The 26,004-nt window shown below is 39.3% G+C and overlaps 1 protein-coding gene across 4 annotated transcripts in view; it reads right to left on the reverse strand.

Annotated features, from left to right (window-relative positions):
- MRE11 (MRE11 homolog, double strand break repair nuclease) overlaps positions 1-26,004 on the reverse strand; it is an 85,507-nt gene that overhangs the window by 17,072 nt on the left and 42,431 nt on the right. For all 4 annotated transcript variants that reach the window (XM_008262535.4, XM_002708627.5, XM_008262533.4 and 1 more), the window contains exons 14-17: positions 20,971-21,033; positions 18,249-18,468; positions 16,212-16,289; positions 399-457 (exon numbers count right to left, since the gene is read on the reverse strand). In XM_008262535.4, coding sequence (XP_008260757.2) covers positions 399-457; positions 16,212-16,289; positions 18,249-18,468; positions 20,971-21,033 — 420 coding nt within the window. The remainder of the gene's footprint in view (positions 1-398; positions 458-16,211; positions 16,290-18,248; positions 18,469-20,970; positions 21,034-26,004) is intronic.

Consider the following 26,004-nt stretch of genomic DNA (forward strand, 5'->3'; position numbering starts at 1 on the left):
TTGTGTCTTCCGTCCACCATGAAGGCACCACCAAAGCATTACATGAGTACAAATAGTAAAAGGAAACCCAGGAGTAAACAAAACCTCTATAGGCAATGAAAACACTTTCAACATTGGTATCCCATGCATGGAAAAAACTGTTTCAAAACTATTACCTTAAAAATATAATTGAAGACACAACATTTATTGATTTCTAATAATGTGAATTATTGCCTTAAAAAAAAAAACAACAACAAAAAACAAATCCTAAAGGTCTTCAGTCTAGATAACTTATAATGTTCTCTCCAGCTTTAGTTCTACACCTTTCCTTCTATTATTTACCTTGCAAATCAAACAATCAATAATTCACAAAGCAGGAAAGAACAAATTATCAAAACACAACCATAAAATTCTCTTACCTCTGAATAATTCTTAGTAGCAACTTTTTGGGAGGGCTGCTGTCTTGTACATTTAAAGGCTTGAGTGAAAGAGATAAAATACACATTACTCTTAAAATGACTGAAAAAGTTGCACATTACTTTAGCTGTAAAAATCTATGACAACTATAAAACAATATATTTTTTAAAATCTGGAGGGAGGCAGATTCTATGTTCAAATAACTCAATGCTTAGCAATCAGTCTCACAACTTTGCAACTTATTCAAATACTGTAAAAAGCAGTAGTCATAAATGCACCCACACTAAAAATATTTTATTAAAGCAGACCTGCAGGATTACATCTGATCACCTAACCAACTGCATTACAAATACAATGAAGGTAAACTTCCTTAAAAGACCTCCTTTGCAGTCAATGATACCTTCCCTATGGCTGTATTAGGAGCCATGTGGTTCTAGAAATGAGAAGCAGCTTTATCATTCACCTGTACCTTGGTGGCCAGATTCAGTGCCTAAGAAATGTGCCAGACGAGCTGGCACTACAGTGTAGCAGATAAAAACACCACCTGCCACATGGTTCCAACTCCAATCTAGCTTTCTGCTATGGCCTGGCAACACAGTAGAAGATGGCCCAAGTCTCTGAGCCACTGCACCAGAGTAGAAGACCTGAAAGAAGCTCCTGGCTCCTGGTTTCAGATCAGCCTAGCTCCAGCCATTGTGGCCATTTGGAGAGTGAACCATCAGATGGAAGACCTCTCTCTCTCTCTCTCTCTCTCTCTCTCTCTCTGATTCTCAGTAATTCTGCCTTTCAATTAATAAACAAATCTTTAAAAAAAAAAAAAAAGAAAACGAAAGAAATACACCAGAGGGAATTCTAGCTTATCTTTTATTCCATCATGCAACTTTCCTCTGATTCCTCAATTTTGTTGCTTTATGAACTGGGTTAAAAACTTGAAGTTCAGCTAACCCTTTACTTTTCCCATTCATTCCCTTGGATTCAAAACCTACTATGAATTTCAAATACATAACTGAAGTGTATTTTCTCCTATCCTTTCTCAGTTTGTTAATATAAAAATATTAAGACAAACTTTAAACTATACAAGGCAAGGAAAGAATGATAATTTAAAACCACAAATACTCTGGGGGACTTCAATACTCCACTTTCAGCAACAGACAGATCAAACAGACAGAAAATCAACAAGGAAACAGCGGATTTAATTGACACTATAGACCAAATAGATCTAACAGATATTTACAGAACTTTTCATCCTACAGTTGTAGAATACACATTCTTCTCAGCAATGCATGGAACCTACTCTAGGATTGACCACATACTAGGCCAACAAAGAAAGTCTCAGCAAATACAAAAGAATCAAAATCATACCATGCATTTTCTCAGAACACAAGCTGGAAATTAGCAACTCAGGAATCCCTAGAGCATATGCAAACACATGCAGACTAAACTACATGCTCTTCAATGAACACTGGGTCATAGAAGAAATCAAAAGAGAAATCAAAAACATTCTGGAAGTAAATGAAGATAACAACACAACATATCAAAACTTATGGGATACAGCAAAAGCAGTGTTAAGAGGAAAGTTTATAGCAATCGGTGCCTACATCAAGAAATTGGAAAGGCACCAAATAAATAAGCTATCAATGCATCTCAAGGATCTAGAAAAACTATAGCAAACCAAACCCAAAACTAGTAGAAGAGAAATACTTAGAGAAGAAATCAAGAAAACTGAATACAAAAAGCACTACAAAAGATCAGCCAAACTAAGAGTTGGTTTTTTGAAAAAATAAATATAATTGACACACCATTGGCCCAACTAACCAAAAAAAGGAGAGAGAAGAACCAAATCAATAAAATTAGAGATGAAAAAGGAAATGTAACAACAGACACCACAGAAATAAAAATAGTCATCAGAAATTACTACAAAGAGTTGTATGGCAGCAAACTGGGAAATCTATCAGAAATGGATAGATTCCTGGACACATACAACTTACCTAAATCAAACTATGAAGACACAGAAAACCTAAACAGACCCATAACCGAGTCAGAAATTGAAACAGTAATAAAGGCCCTCCCAACAAAGAAAAGCCCAGGACCAGATGGATTCACTGCTGAATTCTACCAGACATTTAAAGAAGAAGTAACTCCAATTCTTCTCAAACTATTCAGAACAATCGAAAAAGAGAGAATCCTCCAAAATTCTTTCTACGAAGCCAGCATCACCTTAATACCTAAACCTGAAAAAGATGCAGCAGAAAAAGAGAATTACAGACCAATATCCCTGATGAACACAGACGCAAAAATCCTCAATAAGATTCTGGCCAACAGAATGCAACAACACACCAGAAAGATCAGTCACCCAGACCAAATTATCCCTGGTACGCAGGGATGGTTCAACATTCGCAAATCAATCAATGTGATACACCACATTAACAGACTGCAGAAGAAAAATCATATGATTATTTCAATAGATGCAGAGAAAGCATTTGATAAAATACAACACCCTTTCATGATGAAAACTCTAAGCAAACTGGGTATAGAAGGAACATTCATCAACGCAATCAAGGCAATTTATGAAAAACCCACAGCCAACATCCTATTGAATGGGGAAAAGTTGGAAGCATTTCCACTGAGATCTGGTACCAGACAGGGATGTCCACTCTCACCACTGCTATTCAATACAGTTCTGGAAATTTTAGCCGGAGCTATCAGGCAAGAAAAAGAAATTAAAGGGATACAAACTGGGAAGGAAGAACTCAAACTATCCCTCTTTGCAGATGATAGGATTCTTCATTTAGGGGATCCAAAGAACTCCATTAAGTGACTATTGGGACTCAGAGAACAGTTTGGCAAAGTAGCAGGATATAAAATCAATGCACAAAAATCAACAGCCTTTGTATATACAGGCATGGCCATGGCTAAGAAAGAACTTTTAAGATCAATCCCATTCAAAATAGCTACAAAAATAATCAAATACACTGGAATAAACTTAACCAAGGATGTCAAAAATCTCTACGATGAGAATTACAAAACCTTAAAGAAAGAAATAGAAGAGGATACCAAATAATGGAAAAATCTTCCATGTTCATGGATTGGAAGAATCAATGTCATCAAAATGTCCATTCTCCCAAAAGCAATTTATAGATTCAATGCAATACCAATCAAAATACCAAAGACATTCTTCTCAGATCTGGAAAACATGAGACCTCGAATAGCTAAAGCAATCTTGTACAACAAAAACAAAGCCGGAGGCATCACAATACCAGATTTCAGGACATACTACAGGGCAGTTGTAATCAAAGCAGCATGGTACTGGTACAGAAACAGATGGATAGACCAATGGAACAGAATAGAAACACCAGAAATCAACCCAAACATCTACAGCCAACTTATATTTGATCAAGGATCTAAAACTAATTCCTGGAGTAAGAACAGTCTATTCAATAAATGGTGCTGGGAAAATTGGATTTCCACATGCAGAACCATGAAGCAAGACCCCTACCTTTCACCTTACACAAAAATTCACTCAACATGGATTACAGACTTAAATCTACGACCCGACACCATCAAATTATTAGAGAACATTGGAGAAACCCTGCAAGATATAGGTACTGGCAAAGACTTCTTGGAAAAGACCCCGGAAGCACAGGCAGTCAAAACCAAAATTAACATTTGGGATTGCATCAAATTGGGAAGTTTCTGTACTTCAAAAGAAACAGTCAGGAGAGTGAAGAGGCAACCGACAGAATGGGAAAATATGTTTGCAAACTATGCAAGAGATAAAGGGCTGATAACCAGAATCTACAAAGAGATCAAGAAAGCCCACAACATCAAAACAAACAACCCACTGAAGAGATGGGCCAAGGACCTCAATAGACATTTTTCAAAAGAGGAAATCCATATGGCCAACAGACACATGAAAAAATGTTCAAGATCACTTGCAATCAGGGAAATGCAAATCAAAACCACAATGAGGTTTCACCTCACCCCAGTTAGAATGGCTCACATACAGAAATCTACCAACAACAGATGCTGGTGAGGATGTGGGGACAAAGGGACACTAACCCACTGTTGGTGGGAATGCAAACTGGTTAAGCCTCTATGGAAGTCAGTCTGGAGATTCCTCAGAATCCTGAATATAACCCTACCATACAACCCAGCCATCCTACTCCTTGGAATTTACCAAAGGAAATTAAATTGGCAAACAAAAAAGAGGTCTGCACATTAATATTTATTGCAGCTCAATTCACAATAGCTAAGACCTGGAATCAACCCAAATGCCCATCAACAGTAGACTGGATAAAGAAATTATGGGACATTTACTCTAGAATATTATACAGCAGTCAAAAACAATGAAATCCGGTCATTTGCAACAAAATGGAGGAATCTGGAAAATATGCTGAGTCAAATAAGGCAGTCCCAAAGGGACAAATATCATATGTTCTCCCTGATCGGTGAAAACTAAATGAGCACCTAAAAGGAAACTGTTGAAGTGAAAGGGACACTATGAGAAACAGTGACTTGATCAGCTCTTGTCCTGACTGTTGATGTACAATTTAATACTTTATCCTTTATAGTATTTTTTTGTTCTAGTTAATACTATTGGTTGAACTCTGTAATTAACACACAATTATTCTTAAGTGTTTAACTGAGAAATGATCCATGTTAAATATAAGAGTGGGAATAAGAGAGGGAGGAGATGAACAATTTGAGACATGCTCAATCGGACTTGCCCCAAATGGTGGAGTTAGAAACGTGCCAGGGGATTCCAATACAGTCCCATCAAGGTTGCATGTACCAATGTCATCTCACTAGCCCAACTGATCAATTTCAGTTCACAATTGATCACACTGATAGGTCTAAGAGTCAAAGGGATCACACAAACAGGACTAGTGTCTTCGAATACTAACTGATAGAATAAAAAAGGGAGAGAACGAATCAACATGGGAAGCAGGATACACAGCAGACTCATAGAATGGAAGATGTCCTAAACAGCACTCTGGCCTCAGAATCAGCCCTTAAGGCATTCGGATCTGGCTGAAGAGCCCATGAGAGTATTTTAGGCAGGAAAGCCAAGACACTCTGGGGGAAAAAAAAACCCTAAATGAAAGATCTCTGCAAGTGAGATCCCAGTAGAAAGAATGGGCCTTCAAAGAAGGAGGTACCTTACTCTGAAGGGAGGAGAGAACTTCCACTTTGTCTATGACCTTGTCTAAATAAGATCAAAGTCAGCGAACTCAAGAGGCTTCCATAGCCTTGGAAGATCCCCCTGATCTGTGACAACTAACTGAGCACCTAAAAGGAAACCTGTAGAAGTGAAATGGACACTATGAGAAACAATGACTTGATCAGCTCTTGTCCTGACTGTGTGAAACAGCTTACTATTTTATTCTTTTTAGTATTTTCTTGTTCTACTTAATAACATTAGTTGAACTCTTTAATTAACACACAATTGGCCGGTGCCGCGGCTCAACAGGTTAATCCTCTGCCTTGCGGCACCGGCACACCGGGTCCAAGTCCCGGTCGGGGCGCCGGATTCTGTCCCGGTTGCCCCTCTTCCAGGCCAGCCCTCTGCTATGCCCCGGGAGTGCAGTGGAGGATGGCCCAAGTGCTTGGGCCCTGCACCCGTCTGGGAGACCAGGAGAAGCACCTGGCTCCTGGCTTCGGATCAGTGTGGTGCGCCGGCTGCAGCCGTTGGAGGGTGCACCAACGGCAAAAGAAAGACCTTTCTCTCTGTCTCTCTCTCTCACTGTCCACTCTGCCTGTCAAAACACACACATACACACACACACACACACACACACACAATTATTCTTAGGTGTTTAAATTTAACTGAAAAGTGATCCCTGTTAAATATAAGAGTGGATAAGAGAGGGAGGAGATGTACAGTTTGGCACATGCTCACTTGGACTTACCCCTAATGGTAGAACTAGAAATGTGCCAGGGAAATCCAAATCCCATTAAGTTGGCAGGTACCAATGCCATACTACTAATTAAAATGATCAATTTAAGTGCATAATTGATCATAAAGATAGGATTAAGTGTCAATGGGATCACATAAACAAGACTAGTGTCTGCAAATACTAACTTGTAGGATTATAAAGGAGAGAACGATCCAACATGGGAAGCAGGATACACAGCAGACTCAGAATGGCAGATGTCCTAAACAGCACTCTGGCCTCAGAATCAGCTCTTAAGGCATTCGGATCTGGCTAAAAAGCCCATGAGAGTTTCTCAGGCATGGAAAGCAAAGACACTGGCAAAAAAATTAAAAAAAAAAAAAAAAAAAAAAAAACACATAAATGAAAGATCTCTGTGAGATCCCAGTGGGAACAGGCCCTCAAAGAAGGAGGTACCTTTTCTGAAGGGAGGAGAGAATTTCCGCTTTGACTATGGCCTTATCTAAATAAGATCAGAGTTGGTGAACTCAAGAGGCTTCCACAGCCTTGGCAGCTCATGACAAGAGCCTTGGGTGATTACTGACATCATAAATAAGAGTGTCAATTGTTAAATCAACAACGGGAATCACTGTGCACTTACTCCTCATGTAGGATCTCTGTCCTTAATGTGTTGTACTATGAGAATTAATGGTAAAACTAGTATTTAAACAGTACTTTACACTTTGTGTGTCTGTGTGGGTGCAATCTGTTGAAATCTTTACTTGGTATATACTAAGTATATACTAAGTTGAATTTTTTTTTTTTTTTTTTTTTTTGGACAGGCAGAGTAGACAGTGAGAGAGAGAGACAGAGAGAAAGGTCTTCCTTTGCCGTTGGTTCACCCTCCAATGGCCACTGCGGCCGGTGCGCTTCAGCCAGTGCACCGCGCTGATCCGACGGCAGGAGCCAGGTACTTATCCTGGTCTCCCATGGGGTGTAGAGCCCAAGCACTTGGGCCATCCTCCACTGCACTCCCTGGCCACAGCAGAGAGCTGGCCTGCAAGAGGGGCAACCGGGACAGAATCCGGCGCCCCGACCGGGACTAGAACCTGGTGTACCGGCGCCGCAAGGCGGAGGATTAGCCTAGTGAGCCGCAGCGCCGGCCCTAAGTTGATATTCTGTATATAAAGATAATTAAAGATAGATCAAGCTTTTTTCTTCTATTTATTTATTTGAGAGGCAGAGAGGCACATGAGCAAGCAGAGAGAGAAAGAGAGAGAAAACTCCAATCTTCTCTTTTACTCCCCAAATGACTATTACAACCAGGGCTGGGTCAGGACCAAAACTAGGAGTCAGAACCCCAGAAGTCTTCTGTATATAAACATAATTAAAAATGATAATTAAAAATGCGATGGGAGAGTGAGTAGGAGATGAGATGATTTGTGGGTGGGAGGATGGTTATGGGGGGAAAAGCCGCTATGTTCCAAAAGTTATACTTTGGAAATTTATATTTATTAAATAAATATCTTTTAATGTCTAAAAATTCTCCTCATCAGAAAACCTGAAGAATCTTGCTATCTATATTATTATTTGCTCATATTCCCCATACCAGGTTCTATTCCCAACCCTGTCATGTCCAAGGAGATAAAAGGCACTGGCAGGGTTCTTATCTGTACTACTTAATTACTGATCTCTCCTGAAAAGACTAAGGGGTAGCAATTGGCCTAGCTGTTTGTTAAGATACCTATATCACTCTTTGGAGTACCTGATTCTATATTGAAATTCAGCTCCTTGATTCCAGCTTCCTGCTAATACACACTCCAGGAGGCAGCATAAAGGCTCAAGAAATTGGGTTCCTGGGCCTGCGCTGTGGTGTAGTGGGTTAAGCCACAACCTGCAGTGCTGGCATCCCATATAGGCACCAGTTCGAGTCCCAGCTGTTCCCCTTCCGATCCAGCTCCTCACTGATGTGCCTGGAAAAGCAGTAGAAGATGGCCAATCCTTGGGCCCCTGAACCCACATGGGAGACCCAGAAGAAGCTCCTGGCTTCAGACTGGCCCAGCTTCAGCCGTCACAGCCATATTGGGCATAAACCAGCAAATGGAAGATCTCTCTTTCTCTCTCTGCCTCTCCCTCTCTGTAACTCCACCTTTCAAGTAAAACAAATAAATAAAAAAAATTTTTTCATAAGAAAGAAAGAAAGAAAGGAAGGGAGGGGGGAAGGAAGGGAGGAAGGGAGGAAGGGAGGGAGGGAGGGAGGAACGAAGGAAGGAACGAAGGAAGGAACAAAGGAAGAAAAAGAAAGAAATTGGGTTCCTGACTCCCATTGGGGAGAACAGGATTGAGTTCTGGCTCCTAGTTTTGGTCCTGACCCAGCCCTGGTTGTAATAGTCATTTGGGAAGTAAAAGAGAAGATTGGAGTTTTCTCTCTCTTTCTCTCTCTCTCTGCTGGCTCATGCTGTCTCTCTGCCTCTCAAATAAATAAATAGGAGAAAAAAGCTTGATCTATTTTTTAAAAAAGGCTGGGGAGAAACTGAATAGGAAAGCCAGTAATCAGAATGCTTTCGAAAAAGATTTCTGCTCAATATTTACACATTAACTGATTTCTCAAATTCTGAGATCCTTGAAAACATGAAACTTTTACCTGTAAATTAGTGTTAATATTTCATGCGAAAAATTGTTGAAAGGATAAAGAAGTACTTAATATAAACTGCTTTGGCAAATGCCTAGCAGGAAGTAATTATTCAAACACATGTGCCTATTATTGCAAATATATAAGCAGCAGGGGTCCTCATAGTGGTTAAGTTAAATGTAAAAGAAGTGGCTTCAGTTTGCTTAGTCACCATCCTCTGCCAACTGATTTCAATGGAAAAATCTGGTTATAACTCCTAATTATAACTGCTACTGGCTGTGAGGGTAATTTTTACCTTTCCCAGTAAAATTTCAGTACAACAATGAATCTCCATACTCCATGGAGCTTGTTACAATAGAACTTGCCCTTTATTTCCTCTTCATTCCTCCACTTATAGTAGGGACCTAGAAATTACAGTTTTAATTTTGTTTCTGTCCCAACGTGCTGACAAGAATAGTTAGTACCCCATGGTTATTTTGTCAGTCTTAAAAACTCCAAATCTGACCTAATAAAAAATGTCTCACATATTCATATTAACAAATCAGTTCACATTTCAACAGCAGGCCCAATACTGCAGGTAATCAGTTAAATCACCTAAACCACCATGTAAGATCAAATCATCAGACAAAAGATAAATTAAAACAATGTATATAACATCTGTTTCCCTCATTTATTATAAAACACTGTGTCACTCACAGTAAGAGCAGAAATCATCTACTGATTTTCATAAGGTGCTGTGCTCACTACTCTATATACTTATGCCTACTTCACTATAACTCTATCTACTCTTTGAAGTCAGGACACTTTGCAAATTATATAGCTAAGGGGGCCACATTATGGCACAGCATGTAAAGCCACTGCCTGTAGTGCCAGCATTTCATATGGATGCTGGTTCAAGACCCAGCCACTCCACTTCCAATCTAGCTCTCTGCTCTAGCCTGCGAAAGCAGCAGCAGATGGCCCAAGTCCTTGGGCCCCTGCACCCATGGGGGAGACCCAGAAGAAGCTCCTGGCTCCTGGCTTCAGATTGGCACAGCTCCGGCAGTTGCAGCCAACTGGGGAGTGAATCAATGGATGAAAGACCTCTCTCTCTCTCTCTCTCTGCCTCTCCTCTCTCTAAGTAACTCTGATTTTCAAATAAATCTTTAAAGCACCCACATTGTGCCAGGTACTTCACATATATTTTTTCAATAATCCTCAAAACAATCCCATGAGGTAGATGTTGTCATTACCCCATCTTTCATATGAGGGCAATGAAACTTAAAGATGGGAAGCTTAACTAACTTGCTGGAGGACACACAGCTATAAATCAAGATCTTTCTGACTTGAGGACATTGTTCTTACACTTCATGCTATACAGACTCTAACTTTTTTTTTCAATCTCAAGTATCATGAGTATGACAGTAGGCCAAACAAAAGATGAACAAAAACAGTGCAGATTCTGCTTTACCGGTCCTTACCACACACGCACTCTGAACCGGTAAGTGAAGATCTGGTTGACCAAGCCAGGCCTGATTCCAGAGCACAAGTTCTTAAACACATGCTATGCTGCAAAAGGCACCCCAATAAGATTTTTGCCCAGAACAAAATTCAGTAAATCTGATGTTTCTTACTAATTTGTTTTACTTACATAGCCTCTTTCCATAGATTAATATTATGGCTTTTTTTTTTTTTTAAAAAATAGGTCAACCTGTAAAACTTTTAAAGTACAATAACTGGTCTCCTGTCTCTCTACTCAAATAAAAGCTTTATTCCACATTATTAACAGGTAACAGAGCAGTACTCTTTGAAAGTCTCCCTGGAATAGTGGCTCTGAAAGGAGCTGATATTGGAAAGTGAAAACATGCTCATAAAAACAAAAGAGGCAGCCACAGTTGAGTTTTAAATAAAGCAAACGAGGATAAAACCTCTGCATCTATTCATTGTAAGGTAGGTTATTAAAAATAAGAACTCAGACTGCTACCTCAACTATTAAATACAATAATAATAAAATGAAATTCTCAATGGCACTGAAGAGCTGACCACCTGGTAAGGAAACAGAAGAAAAGCTAGAACTCAGAGAAGCAAAAGAGTCCCCCAAAGGACACTTGTGGATGTGCAGAAATGTTAACACTGGTTCTGAGAATCCTGGAAGGAACAGGAGAGAACTACCATAATCCAAGGCTGTCCCTGGCTGGGCAGCCTGAGGCATTTCCTCCTCACCTTAAGCTGGGACACCACTGGTTAAACAGAATGAGAGACAGACAGGATTTCACAAGCACCTATTACTACTGGTCCAAATAACTCAAGTTACAAACTTCATCTCAAGTGGTGTAAGGCTTGTCCTATAAACCTGGAGACACAAAGATGAATCTTCTCTGGGGGAAGATAGCTTCAGCTGGGGTCTCACTTATTCCTACTGATCATTTTCTAAGTCAATAGATAACAAAGCATGTAACAAAGTAAGCCACCATGAATGAAAACCAAAAGAAAGAAGCCAAACATTGGGATATTGGACATAAAATACTAAACAAATATCCTCACTATTCACACACAAAAAATTAAAGTCAGGCTTAAAAATATCTCCAGGGAATTTTAAAAACTATGAAAAGTGACACATCATATGCAAAAAGAATTAAGTAGGATTTCTATACCCAGCCAAAACAATGAAAATTAAAAATTCACAAGGAGATTTTAAAAATAGAGTGGGTCAGAAGATGGATCAGAAATAATTACTGAGAATGTACATGAAGGAAGATAAAACAGTAGAAAATACAAGAGAATAATTATGGGCAGACAGAATAAAAAGATCTTACATTTATTTAATTGAAGACCCAAAAAGGAGAAGAGTAAGAGTAGCACAGAGGTAACAGCTAAAGCATTTTTTAGCAATGATGAAAGACATCAATTCACATATTGTGAAGCCCAAGAAACCCTAAGCAGGATTTAAAAAATACCATATTTATATTCATCATAGCAGAACAGTACAACACCAAAAGCAGGAAGCTGAGGGAAAAACAGATTAATAATAATTTTAAAAAAGCAATTAGCGGCCGGCGCTGCGGCTCATTAGGCTAATCCTCCACCTGCAGCGCCGGCACACCGGGTTCTAGTCCCGGTCAGGGCACTGGATTCTGTCCCGGTTGCCCCTCTTCCAGGCCAGCCCTCTGCTGTGGCCCGGGAGTGCAGTGGAGGATGGCCCAAGTGCTTGGGCCCTGCACCTGTATGGGAGACCAGGAGAAGCACCTGGCTCCTGGCTTCAGATCAGCACAGTGCGCCGGCCACAGCGCACTGGCTGCAGCGGCCATTGTGGGGTGAACCAACAGAAAAGGAAGACCTTTCTCTCTGTCTCTCTCTCCCACTGTCCACTCTGCCTGTCAAAAATAAAATAATAAAAAATTTTTTTAAAAAGCAATTAGCATAATGTTAAGCTGTTTGCTTAACAAAAATGGGAACCTGAAACCTCATGTGAAGTGATTAATTTTACACACTGTTATCATAGAAAGTTTCACGTAAAAACAATCAAGCCAGGATTTTAAAAGTCAACTTGGGGGGCCGGCGCCATGGTTCACTTGATTAATCCTCCGCCTGCAGTGCCAGCATCCCATATGTGTGCCGGGTACTAGTCCCGCTTGCTCCTCTTCCAGTCCAGCTCTCTGCTGTGGACTGGGAAGGCAGTGGAGGATGGCCCAAGTGCTTGGGCCCTGCACCCGCATGGGAGACCAGGAGGAAGCACCTGGTTCCTGGCTTCGGACCAGTGTAGCTCTGGCCCTTGTGGCCATTTGTGGGGTGAACCAACAGAAGGAAGACCTTTCTCTCTGTCTGTCTGTCTCTCTCTCTCTCACTAACTCTATCTGTAAAAAAAAAAAAAAAAAAAAAGCCAATTTGGTCTGAGGTGAAGGAAAGCAATCTGTGACACAGTGTAATAAAGCAACTCCTGGTGGTTTAACATGAAATGTCCCATATTTTTCTCACTTTCTATTTCTATGTTCCTCTTCTTTCCCATTTTTAAAAATAACAGTAAGTACTATTCCATAAATGCCTAGTATGTGCCAGGCTTTTTGCTCATTTAACCTTCAGAATAGCCCAATACAGATTATTATTCCCAGTTTACAAAACTAGGAGAGTGACTGACTTATCTCATTTCACAAAGCTTTCACACAGTGAACTCAGCCTAGATACTTTTTTAAATTTTATTTATTTATTTATTTATTTTGATAGGCAGAGTGGACAGTGAGAGAGAGAGAGAAACAGAGAGAAAGGTCTTCCTTTTGCCGTTGGTTCACCCCACAATGGCCGCCGCGGCTGGCACGCTGCAGCCGGTGCACCACGCTGATCCGAAGCCAGAAGCCAGGTACTTCTCCTGGTCTCCCAGACGGGTGCAGGGCCCAAGCACTTGGGCCATCCTCCACTGCACTCCCGGGCCACAGCAGAGAGCTGGCCTGGAAGAGGGGCAACCGGGACAGAATCCAGCGCCCTGACCGGGACTAGAACCCGGTGTGCTGGCGCCGCAGGCGGAGGATTAGCCTATTGAGCCGTGGTGCCGGCCCTCAGCCTACTTTACAATAACACATCACGCTGCCTTTTCTTTTCTTCCATTTGGCTGCTTTTATATTGGACATGCCTGTGAAAGAAAAGCATCTTTCTGAATGCCGCTTCTGAAACGGCAACAAAGGGAACATGTTCCTGAAGTCAAAGGCTAAGGGTCTTAAGAGGCTCTCCTGAAGTACTCAATAATATCTGAGTGAAAATACAGCAACTGAATTTTTGGTACGAAGGTTCCTTACAAGCCATTATCGATTTGGTATACATATCCTTTCTCCATTGTCAGCTGTCATCCAGTAAATGCTGAACCTTCCTGTAATGGAGTAAGAACTTACTTTGTTTTTTTTTTTTTAACTTTTATTTAATGAATATAAATTTCCAAAAGAACTTACTTTGTAACTAATTAGATAGGTCATTCTGTATAATGCAAAGACTCCTCTATGAAGAACCAGCAGCTAGATTTCTAATATTACATTGCTCTAGAAACTAGTATAGGGGTCAACTACTGATTCTGGAAGCCAAAGAATATGGGATCAATCCAAGTTCTAGCACTGACTAGTTATGAGATTGTAGATAATTTACCTATCTTTTCAAAGCTTCACTTCCCTTTTCTGTAAAACAAGAATAATGTAAGTCCCAAGCCCACAGTGCTGTTAAGAGGCATTCAGTTACTATTTCATGAATTGTTAGCTACTGTTGGTACTATTAGTAGTTTTATCAACCAAGGGCAAATTGCTTAGCTCAGTTCCTATATTTATAAAATGAGAGCAGCAAACGTGTTCTTAAATCTTCCAGGTCCATTCTATCAGATAACACACTTAAATTGTATGTTTCTAGCTTTTCCCATCCATTCTCACTGAACCATAAATTTTTAATCCGGAGAACATGGATGGGCTTCATGGCAGTACCTGAATCCTTTAAAATTGAATGGAATTACAGGTAAGTATTTACTGAGAGGAAACACAGCTTTCATCAGATTCTTAGAAAATTCATATGGCTATGTACGTAGATTAAAACTATTGCAGGGGCCAGTACTATGGCGTAGCAGGTAAAGCCACCGCCTGTGGTGCCAACATCCCATACAGGTGCCAGTTCAAGTCCCAGCTGCTCCACTTTTGATCCAGCTCTCTGCTATGGCCTGGGAAAGCAGTAGAAGTCCCTGCACCCATGTGGGAGACCCAGAAGAAGCTCTTGGCTTCAGATCGTCTCAGCTCTGGCCATCGTGGCCATTTGGGAGTGAACCAGCAGACAGAAGGCTTTCTCTCTCCCTGCCTCTGCCTCTGTCTCTCTGTAACTCTTTCAAGTAAATAAACAGATCTTTAAAAAAAAAAAAAAAATCATTGCCTTTGGGACTAAACAAATCAACTCTATTCCACCTTCCACATGAAAGAACTTAATCTCTATAAAAACATGAGTCTTTCCCAGGTTAGCTATTCAAGTTCCTTCAACCATTTTTTGTTATTGCCTGGGTTTTTTTCTGAACAATCATATACAGTTGAGACCTTTCTTGAAATACAGCTCCAAGGATAAGCATAGAATTCTTGGCATGATGTGCTCAATGGCAGTACAGAAGAATATCTTTACTGCAGAGATGCACTCTTATATAATCCTGCTTGAGACATCACTAGGTTTGAACAATTAGGCTACCCCACATGGCTCTTACTGATCTATGTTTATTTTACTTCTCACGACTCTGTTTGTGCAAGTTGTCCTTTTGAACATAAATGCAGTTTATATTTACCCTTGAAAATTTAACTTCTAAGAAATTTAGTCTAACTCTCCAAATTGTCAAGAATTAATCCTGGGGCCAGCACTGTGGCACAGTGGGTTAACACCCTGGCCTGAAGCGCCAGCATCCCATACAGGCACTGGTTCAAGACCCGGCTGTTCCACTTCCGATCCAGCTCTCTGCTATAGCCTGGGAAGGTGGTGGAGGATGGCCCAAGTCCTTGGGCCTCTGCATATGGGAGACCCAGAAGAAGCTCCTGACTCCTGGCTTCAGATAAGCGCAGATCCAGCCATTGCAGCCAGTTGGGAAGTGAACCACTGGATGGAAGACCTCTCTCTCTCCCTCTCTCTCTTTTTCTCTCTGCCACTCTGACTTTCAAATAAATAAATCTTTAAAAAAAATTAATCCTGGATATAAAAAGGAGATAATAATCTTAAATAAGATACATTAATGTAAGTAAAATGCACATGAATAAACACTAGAAGCCTGCAAGAAAACTCATTAACTATCTTAACATATATTTTGTAAATCTAACAACTTAGGTTGGTCTCATATACTATAATATTAAGTATAGTTTAACATATCCTCTTAGGTTAAAGCCAATTTTTTGACCACAGAACATACACAAAACTAATTCAAAGAATCCTAAATATAATTTCCCTAAATAGTTCACACAAATTCTCTGCACTGATAGCAGAGATGGACAGATGCAGAAAAGTTACTGTAAGCATTTCAATAGGAGAAATTTCCTTTTCTTTCTCTGTTGTTGTTGGTAACAACTGCCTCACTTTTCTATGCTTTTCTGATTGCTCTGTCAAAGAGAAATTATGATCAAATCTGTCTAAAACTAAGGAATTATGAAAGTAACCTTTAAGGCATAACCTCTTCAGAAGCTCTGATGCATGGCAAAGATCTTTCAAAGAATAATTTACCCTGGGATCTTAACGGCCTTTTAGTTCCCCACTGATTTTAACACAAACAAATGAAGGTTACACATGGAAATTTCCTAGGTCTTCTTAGGCTGGAATTTATAAATAGGTGCTAGACAATCACTCACCATCTATAATTGACATATTTCTAGATGTTGACACTGCAGCCTTTGAATTCCTGCTTCGAGAAGTCTCCAGACCAGTACCTGTTGTTCCAACAAAGAGCAATTACAATCTCATCAGTATGGAAGGTTTTTTTTTAAAGATTTATTTACATTATTTGAAAGTCAGAGTTACAGAGAGAGAGAAGGAGAGGCAGAGAGAGAGAGGTTTTCCATCCGCTGTTCACTCCCCAGCTGGCCGCAACGGCTGGAGCTGTGCCAATCTGAAGCCAGGAGCCAGGAGCCTCCTCCGGTCTTCCATATGGGTGCAGGGCCCAAGCACTTGGGCCATCCTCCACTGCTCCTCCAGGCCATAGCAGAGAGCTAGATCTGAAGTGGAGCAGCATCCATATGGGATCCCGGCACTGCAGGTGGTAGCCCCACCTACTACGCCACAGCACTGGCCCAGTACAGAAGGTTTTTTAAAACCACCACCAAAATAAAAGCTAAATAAAGTTATGTCAAACAGTTATTTGTAAAAAGCCAAAGGCATAAATGAGAAGAAACATCTACAGAGTCTGACCAATCGTCAGAGACTACTTTTATGACACACATGTTCATACTGTCCCAAATAAAATTTATAAAAACATTTTGTAACTGTAAGGATTAAAAAAAAGTAATTATCATTAAAAGATGAGGTTTGCTCTTCCTGGATATTTTTGACTAAACTATTATCTAATTTATCAGCTTAAAATTTCTATGGATAAATATTCAATAAAAAAATTATACATGCCTAAGGATAAACTTATATATCAAGAAGTCATTGGGGCCGGTGCCGCGGCTCAATAGGCTAATCCTCCGCCTGCGGCACTAGCACACTGGGTTCTAGCCCCAGTCGGGGCGCCAATTTCTGTCCCGGTTGCCCCTCTTCCAGGCCAGCTCTCTGCTGTGGCCCAGGAGTGCAGTGGAGGATGGCCCAAGTCCTTGGGCCCTGCATCCGCATGGGAAACCAGGAGAAGCACCTGGCTCCTGGCTTCGGATCAGTGCGGTGTGCCAGCCGCAGCGTGCTAGCCGCAGCGTGCTGGCCGCAGCAGCCGTTGAGGGGTGAACCAACGGAAAAGGAAGACCTTTCTCTCTGTCTCTCTCTCACTGTCTACTCTGCCTGTCAAAAAAAAAAAAAAAAAAAAAGTCATTGGATGAACATTTTCTATTGTTTAAGCTATTCAATGACAAAAAATGTTCACATTTAATAAAATGACGGCAAGTAAAGTTAATGAAGGGGCCAGCGCTGTGGCGTAATGGGTAAAGTCTCTTCCTGCAGTACCAGCATCCCATATGGGCACTGGTTCTAGTCCTGGCTGCTCCATTTTGGATCCAGCTCTCTGCTATGGCCTGGGAAAGCAGTGGAAGATGGCCCAAGTTCTTGGGCTCCTGCATTCCCATGGGAGACCAGAAGAAGCTCCCGGCTTCTGGCTTCGAATTGGTGCAACACTGGCAGCTACAGCCATTTGGGGAGTGAACCAGCAGATGGAAGACCTCTCTCTCCCTCCCTCCCTCCACCTCTGCCTTTCAAATAAATAAATCTTTAAAAAAAAAAAAAAAAGTTAATGAAAGCTTTTAGAGATCAAGTTTTGGTAATTTTCTTTTTAAACAAACTTTAAGAGCACCTTTTTATCAACACATTGTACCTTATGACAGTGACAACAGTATTTTTATGATCTGGAGTTTTCTTCCTGCTGTAAATGGCCATTATTAGTCAACTATTTTTCTTTAACAACTCCAATCTGCTTCATTATTACTTTCTACATGTGAGAATGAATATGACATATGACCATTAGATACTGCTTGAAACACATTAAAGCTTAAAAAAAACAGTATGTTAAGAGTAATTTAACCCTATTTATATGTGGCCATTCAAAATACAGGACCATCTTTATGCATTATGAAAATACATCTTTAAAGCGTTGTTTCAGAAATACAAACTCTTAACTCTGACAAGATACAATTCGTATTTCCCACTCGACTGTCAAGTCTGAAGTGTACACGGTTATATTCAGTGCTAACCTCTTCCTCTCTGAGACCCTCCTCTCGATGCTGAATTCTGCCCTCTTCCTCCTCTTCGACCTCTTCCTCGGCCTCTTCCTTTGTTGGCTGCTGCCGAGATGCTGTCATCGGAGTCATTAGCCATCTCTTCTGCTAAATCTATACTCATATGGTCATCAGCACTAAAAGCAGAAGCCAAGTCCTCTGACTGAGACCTAAGAGCTCTGGCCCTGTTTATAGCCTAAGAGGGATAACAAGGAGAAAGTACACATTAGCAGATAATGCAGCATCCTAACAATTATTAATCTAGTCATTCACGTGAACATTTGTTATTTTCTAACTACCTGCCTTATTTTTTTCACTATAAAATTATGAAGAAGGGTAAGAATTTGGAGCAGCAGTTAAAGACACTACTTGGGATTCCCTATTTCATACAGAATGCCTGAGTCAGAGTCCAGGCTCTACTCCAGTATTCTATTTTCTGTCTGTATTAATTTGATTACTCTAGGTACCTCATATAAGTGAAGTCATACATTCTTCCTATTGTACCTGCTTTTTTGATCTTGATTTTTTTTAAGGATTTATTTTATTTATTTGAAAGAAAGAGTTATAGAAATAGAGAGAGGTCTTCCATCCACTGGTTCACTCCCCAAATGGTGCAACATCCAGAGCTGAGCTAATCCGAAGCCAGGTGCCAGGAGCTTCTTCTGAGTCTCCCACATGGGTGTAGGGGCCCAAGGACTTGAGCCATCTTCTACTGCTTTCCCAGGCCATTAGCAGGGAGCTCGATTGGAGGTAGAGCATCTGGGACTCAACTGGTGCCCATATGAGATGCTGACATTGCAAGCCAGAGCTTTAATGCTGCGCCACAGCCCTGGCCCCAACCTTAATATTTTCAACAATCATCGATCTTGTAGTATGAATCAGAATTTCACTCCTTTTAAAGACAGAGTAATATTCCACTGCATTTTTATATATTACATCGATCAATTTATCTATTGATGGACTTTTGTGTTATTTCTACCTTTTGACTTTTGTGAATCATGCTGTTAAGAACACTAGTATACTAATCTTGGGCCTCTAGAGCTGTCAGCTATTTGAGTCTCTGGCTTTCAATTCTTTTGGTCATATACTTAAAAGTGCAATTGCTAGATGATATGGTAATTCTACGTGTCAGTTTTTGAAGATCCACCATACCGTTTTCCACAGCAGCTATACCATTTTTCATTCTTATCAGCAATATACAAGGGTTCCAATTTCTCTATTTTCTTGCCACTGTGAGTATATAACCTGTAAAGCCTAATATTTACTGTTTGGCCCTTTATTTAAATGTGAACTTATAATTAAAGACTTGAGAGTTTTTCTGTATGAACACAAGACTGTAAATTATAATTTTTATCTTTAACACTTTTGCTTGTCTATTCAGTATGCACAGTAGTGGGTTTCATATTCTGAGCTAAACGATTCTGCAAAGCTGTGAATTATAGCTTGGGGAAGTTATCAAATTCTATTACCTAAGTTCTAAATAGTATGCTGAGAATGAAGAAGTTTGTAACATCCTATGGCATGTTGAAAAACTATCCAGTACTCTGATTTGAATGGATCCCCGAAATTTCATGTGCTGGAAACTTAATCTCCAGGTCACATGTTAACATCCTGTGAGTGATGGGACCTTTGGGAAGTGAAAGGGTCACAAAGGCTCTGCCTCATGAATAGATTAGATCATTCATGGATCAGTATAGCAATTAATTATCAAGGGAATTACTGTATTATAAAAGTGAGGTCTCTAGGGTTGGCACTGTGGCTCAGTGGGATAAGCTGCTGCCTGCAATGCCAGTATCCCATAAAAGCACAAGCTGGAGTCCCAGCTGCTCCACTTCTGATCCAGATCCCTGATCATGCATCTGAGAAAGCAGTACAATTGCCTAAGAAGCTGGGCTCCTGCCACCCATGTCAGGGACCAGGATGGAGTTCCAGGCTCCCAGCTTTGGTCTGGCCCAGCCCTGGTCATTCTAGCTATTTGGGGAGTGCGCCAGCAATAAAAGATCTCTCCCTCTATAACCCTGCTTTTTAACTAAATAAATGTTTTTTTTTTTCTAAAAACGTCTGCTGAATTAAAGTAATCAAGACAAAACCCTAGTATAAATAATTTATAAAATAACCTTGTAAATACCAGATAGCGATCATAAACACTATAGACAATCAGAAAATAAGAAACTACATTTCAGTTAGGCTTCAGTTACTGACCCAAAACTTAAACAAATGGTTGTTAACTTGTCCCTCTTAACATATAGAGACCGAGAAGACAGTGATGATGGTGCTCTAGCTCACTGTAACACTTTAAAAGGGATAATGGAAACTGTCTATTTAACAATGGTAACAATACTAACCAAAACACTGTTTCTCTGTTTTTGTACAGCATAATATTAACTCCACAGGGTAAGACTGCAGCTTACATCCACAGGATGCAATGACAGCAATTAGATAACATATTAACAAGTGCTCTTGTACATGCCCCCCCAACACATAAATTCATTTTAGACCACAGCAAAAGAAAAAGAGTAATGTCAGCAAAGAGAATATTTGCAGGCTGAACTGAAATAAATCAAAGGCAGTTACCTTCAGTTAACACTTGCTCACTTCTATCTACCATACCTGGGGACTGATTATTCTAAACAAACCTGTCGGTATTGAGTTTAACAAACTGATGCATAAGCATAGGAATTAACAACAGAAAAATTACCTCTCGAACTTCATCATCTTCTTCATCAGTATTTTTCTGTCTGCTTTCTCTGAAACGACGAACCTAGATAATAGAATAAATCCAAACATGTTGTTTATTCCTGTTAACATAAATACAAATGAACTACATTAATTAAGAAATTTTTCCATTTTAACCTAAAATTCAGAAATTTAAGTCCAGCACTGGGACATAGCTAATTAAAACATGAGCTGCAACGTCGGCATCCGTTATCAGAGTGCTAGTTTGAGTCCCATCTGCTCTGCTTCTGATCCAGCTCCCTGCTAATTTGCTAGGGGAAAGCAGCAGCAGATGGCCCAAATATTTGGGCTCTGCCAAATACATGGAAGATCTGGACAGAGTTCCAGCCTCCTGGCTTTGGCTTAGCCTGGCCCTAGCTGGTGTGACCATTTTGGGAGTGAATCCACAAATGGAAGAGCTCTATCTCTTCCTCTCTCTCAGTTGTTTTGCCTTTCAAATATATAAATAAATCTTGATGAATGTGATGAATTTTAAGATGGTGGAATGGGGAAGAGTATATTGCTCTAGGCTAGGGTAGGGGTAAATAGTAAAAAAAAAAAAAAAAAGTGCAGGAAGTACACTATCAGGGGCCAGTTAGAGAAAAAAACCACAGTGGAAATTCTATGGAGGGAACAGAAATGCCATGGAATGGTGTGGAAGGTACAGATATGTAGCACAAACATGGACACAACACATGACCTCAGCAGCCGAGAGCCAGAAAAAAGTACCAGCTTAGGAGAGTGAAGTCAGATCATACTGCAGCAGCCTATACCACTGGTGATAAAGCCTAAAAATAAATGCAAAAACTCAAGAAACAAAAACAAGGAGGACAACATGATCCCCTACAAAAGAAAACAACAACACTTCCATATTAGAATGTGACAATGAAGAGACTGATGAAATACTGTAAATGGAATTTAAAAGATTAATCACAGGATTACTCAGAAGCAATAAGAAGCAAATTCACAAATTAAAGAAATCCATATATGACATGAATGAAAGATTCTCCCTTGAAATTGAGATTCTGCAGGGAAATCAAAATGAAATATTAGAAATGAAGAATTCGATATGTCATATAAAAATACACTTGAAAGGCTTAACAACAGACTTGGTGAGGCTGAAGAAAGAATATCCAAGCTAGAAGACAAATTTTCGGAAATTTTTCAGTCAGACCAAAAAAAAAAAAAAAAAAAAAAAGACATTAGAAAAACATATGGGTCCTAGGAATTCCTGATGGTGTACAAAGAGAGAATGGATTAGAAGACCTGTTTAGTGAAATAATTACAGAAAAAAACTTTCCTAATTTGGAGAAAGAAAAGGGAAGTCCAAGTACCCAGTGCACACAGAACTCCTAATAGACATTACCAGGAAAGATCTTCACCACAACACATAATGGTCAAATTTTCCACAGTAAAACATAAAGAAAAGATTCTAAAATTTATATGAGAGAAACATAATTTCTTTCAGAGGCTCTCCATCTCCAATTAGACCCACAGTCTAATTTCTCATCAGAAACCCTATAGGCTAGAATGCAGAGATATAGTCTAAGTCTTAAGAGAAAAAAAAAAAAACTGTCAACTCAGAACACTGTACCAGGCAAAGATATGATTTATGAATGAAAGTGAAATAAGGACCTTCCATAACAAACAGAAACTAAAACAATTTGTTACCACTTGACCAGCCTTACAAAAAATGCTTAAGGATGTTGCTACACACAGGAGCATAGAAAAATAATCATTATTATCAAAGAATGCGAAGGCAGAAAATCTCCCAATAAGGAAAAAAAAAGAAATACAAAGCAAACAATAGGAATATTCATGGAAAAATGGTTGGGCCAAATCATTACTTATCAATAGTAATCTAGTATGTAAATGGCCAAAAGCTGAATGGATTGAAATTCTGTCTTTTGCAACAATATGGATGCAGCTGGAAACCATTATACTTAGTCAGATGAGACAGTCCCAAAAAGACAGATATGTTTTCCCTGATCTGTGGTAACTAACAGAGTACCTAAGATGTAATCTACTGGAGTGAAACAGATATTCTGAGATTCAATGACTGTTTACAGCCCCTGTCGCTTCAGCTGAGGAATGGTGTTTTTTCCTTCATACTATATGTTGAACCCTTTACTTAGTATAGGGTTAACCTCAAGGATCATTAAATAAACTGAAAACAGATCTTTGTAAAAATTAAAGAGTAGGCATAGGTGAAGGAGAAGGAGGAAGAAGGGTTCCAGCATGGGTAGGAGGGAAGGTAGGGTGGAAAGTATCACTATGTTCCTAAATCTGTATATATGAAATACATGAAACTTGTATAACTTAAATACAATTTTTTTAAAAAGACCCATTTGCTGCCTGCAAGAAACATACCTTACCAACAAGATCCACAAGGACTGAAAGTGAAAGGATGGAAAAAGCAGAAAAGAGGTGTATCCATCCTAATATCAGACAAAATAGACTTTAACACAGAAATTACTAAAAGACAAAGAAGGGCACTATGTAATGATTAAGGGATCAATTCAACAGGAAGATGTAACTATAATAAATGTATACGCACCCAATGCCAGGGTGCCTGGCTAAAACAAATGTTAATGGATCTAAAGGGAGACATAGACTCTAACACAATAGTAACGGAGACTTCAACATCCCACTTTCATCAATGGAAAGATCAACTAGACAAAATATCAGCAAAGAAACAACAGAGCTAATTGATACTATGGACCACATGGACCTAACTGATGATATCTACAGAATCTTTCATCCCACAGTTGCAGAATACACATTCTTTTCATCAGTACATGGAACTTTGTCCAGCGTAGACCAGGATAGATCATATGCAAGTCTCAGCAAATTCAAAAAAACCAAAATCACATCATGCACTTTTTCTGACAACAATGGAATGAAGCTTAAAATTAACAACTCAAGAATCTCTATAACATATGCAACAAAAACAAAGCCAGAGGCATCACAATACCAGTTATAAATCAAAACAGCCTGCTACTGGTAAAGACCAATGGAACAGAATAGAAACTCCAGATATTAATCCACGCATCTACAACCAGCTAATCTTTGAAAAAGAGCTAAAAAACCAACCCCTGAAGCAAGGACAGTCTCTTCAACCAATGGTGCTAGGAAAACTGTATCTCCACATGCGGAAGTATAAAACAAGACTCCTACCTTACACCTCACAAAAAAATCCACTCAACATGGATCAAGGACCTAAAACTACAACAATACCATCAAATTACTAGAGAACATTGGGGAAACTTTGCAGGATATTGGAACAGGCAAAGACTTCTTAGAAAAGACCCATTCAGAAGCACAGGCAATCAAAGCCAAAACTGACAAATTGGATTACATCAAGCTGAGAAGCTTTTGCACTGCAAAAGAAATACTCAGCAAAGTGGAAGAAGCAACTGACAGAATGCTAGAAAATTTTTACAAACTATGCAACTGATAAAGGATTAATATCCAGAATCTATAAAGAGCTCAAGAAACTCAACAACAAAACAACATTTAAGAAGTGGAGAAAGGAATTGAACAGGCATTTTTCAAAAGAGGAAATTCAAATGGCCAACAGACACTTGAAAAAATGCGCAGGATCACTAGCCATCAGGGAAATGCAAATCAAAACCAAACTGAGGTTTCACCTCACTCCAGTAAGAATGGCTCTCATACAGAAATCAACAAACAATAAATGCTGGCAAGGATGTGGGAAAAAAGGTATCTTAATCCATTGTTGGTACGAATGTAAACTGGTACAGCCATTGAGGAAGACGTTATGGAGATACTTCAGAAATCTTAATACAGACCTACCACATGACCCAGCCATCCCACTCCTGGGAATTTACCCAAACAAAATGAAATCAGCAGATGAAAGAGTTATTTGTACCCCCATATTCATTACAGCTCAATTCACAATAGTTAAGATATGAAATCTACACAGATGTCCATTAACTTATGACTGGATAAAGAAATGATGGTTTATTTATGCTACAGAACACCACTCAGCAGTTAAAAAAAAAAAAATGAAGTCCTGTATTTTGCAACAAAACGGATGCAACTGGAAACCATTATACTTGGTGAAATAAGCCAGTCCCAAAAAGACAGATACCATATGTTTTCCTTGATCTGTGGTAACTAACAGAGTACCTAAAACATAATGTATTGGGGTGAAACTGACATTTTGATATTCAATGATCATTTATAGCCTTTGTCTCTACTATTACTTAATAGTGTATTTTTTTTCTTCATACTATTTGTTGAACATTTTATTTAGTGTGGGATTAATTTTATGAGTATAAAGTAAACTGAAAATAGATCTTTATAAAAATTAAGAGTTGGAATAGGAGAGGGAGGAGGAAGAAAGCTGGGAGCATTTTCAGGAGGGAGGGTAGGATGAGAAGTACCACTATGTTCCTAAATCTGTATATTTGAAATACATGAAGTTTGTGTATATTATATAAAAATTTAAAATAAATAAGTAAAACAAATAAAAAAGTAAATCTTATTTTTAAAAAAAACTTGGAAATTTAAATATTTTGTCTCACCAAAAGACTAATCACATTTTCCAAGTAACTTATATTAGTTTCCAAAATATACTCTTAAAAAAAATACTGCCCTAAGCAAAATTATTTTACGTGTTGCCAAAATGTTCTGTTTCACTGAAAAACTGTCAAATTACAGAGGAAAAAAATTCCTTATATCCAATGGGTATTATACTTCATGAAATAATTTTTAAAGATTTCTCCTTTACAAGGCTTGAAAAATCTATTACGCTGTTCAAATTACTCTCATGCACCTGGTAGTAAGACATCCAGGAGGCTCTCTGGATGGTATCTTATGGATGTGGGCCCCTAAAGTTCCATTTGGGTCAACAGTCAAATAGGAAATGTTTACTGACCATGGTCTTTGTACCAAGACAGGCACAACAGATTCCTTTTTAAATGAATTCTGCTCATAAGGCTCTTATAATATAGCCACACAGTTGGAGAAAGTCCTTTCTATATAATCATCT

The sequence above is a fragment of the Oryctolagus cuniculus genome, chromosome 1, assembly GCF_964237555.1.
Source record: "Oryctolagus cuniculus chromosome 1, mOryCun1.1, whole genome shotgun sequence".
NCBI classification, from domain to species: domain Eukaryota; kingdom Metazoa; phylum Chordata; class Mammalia; order Lagomorpha; family Leporidae; genus Oryctolagus; species Oryctolagus cuniculus.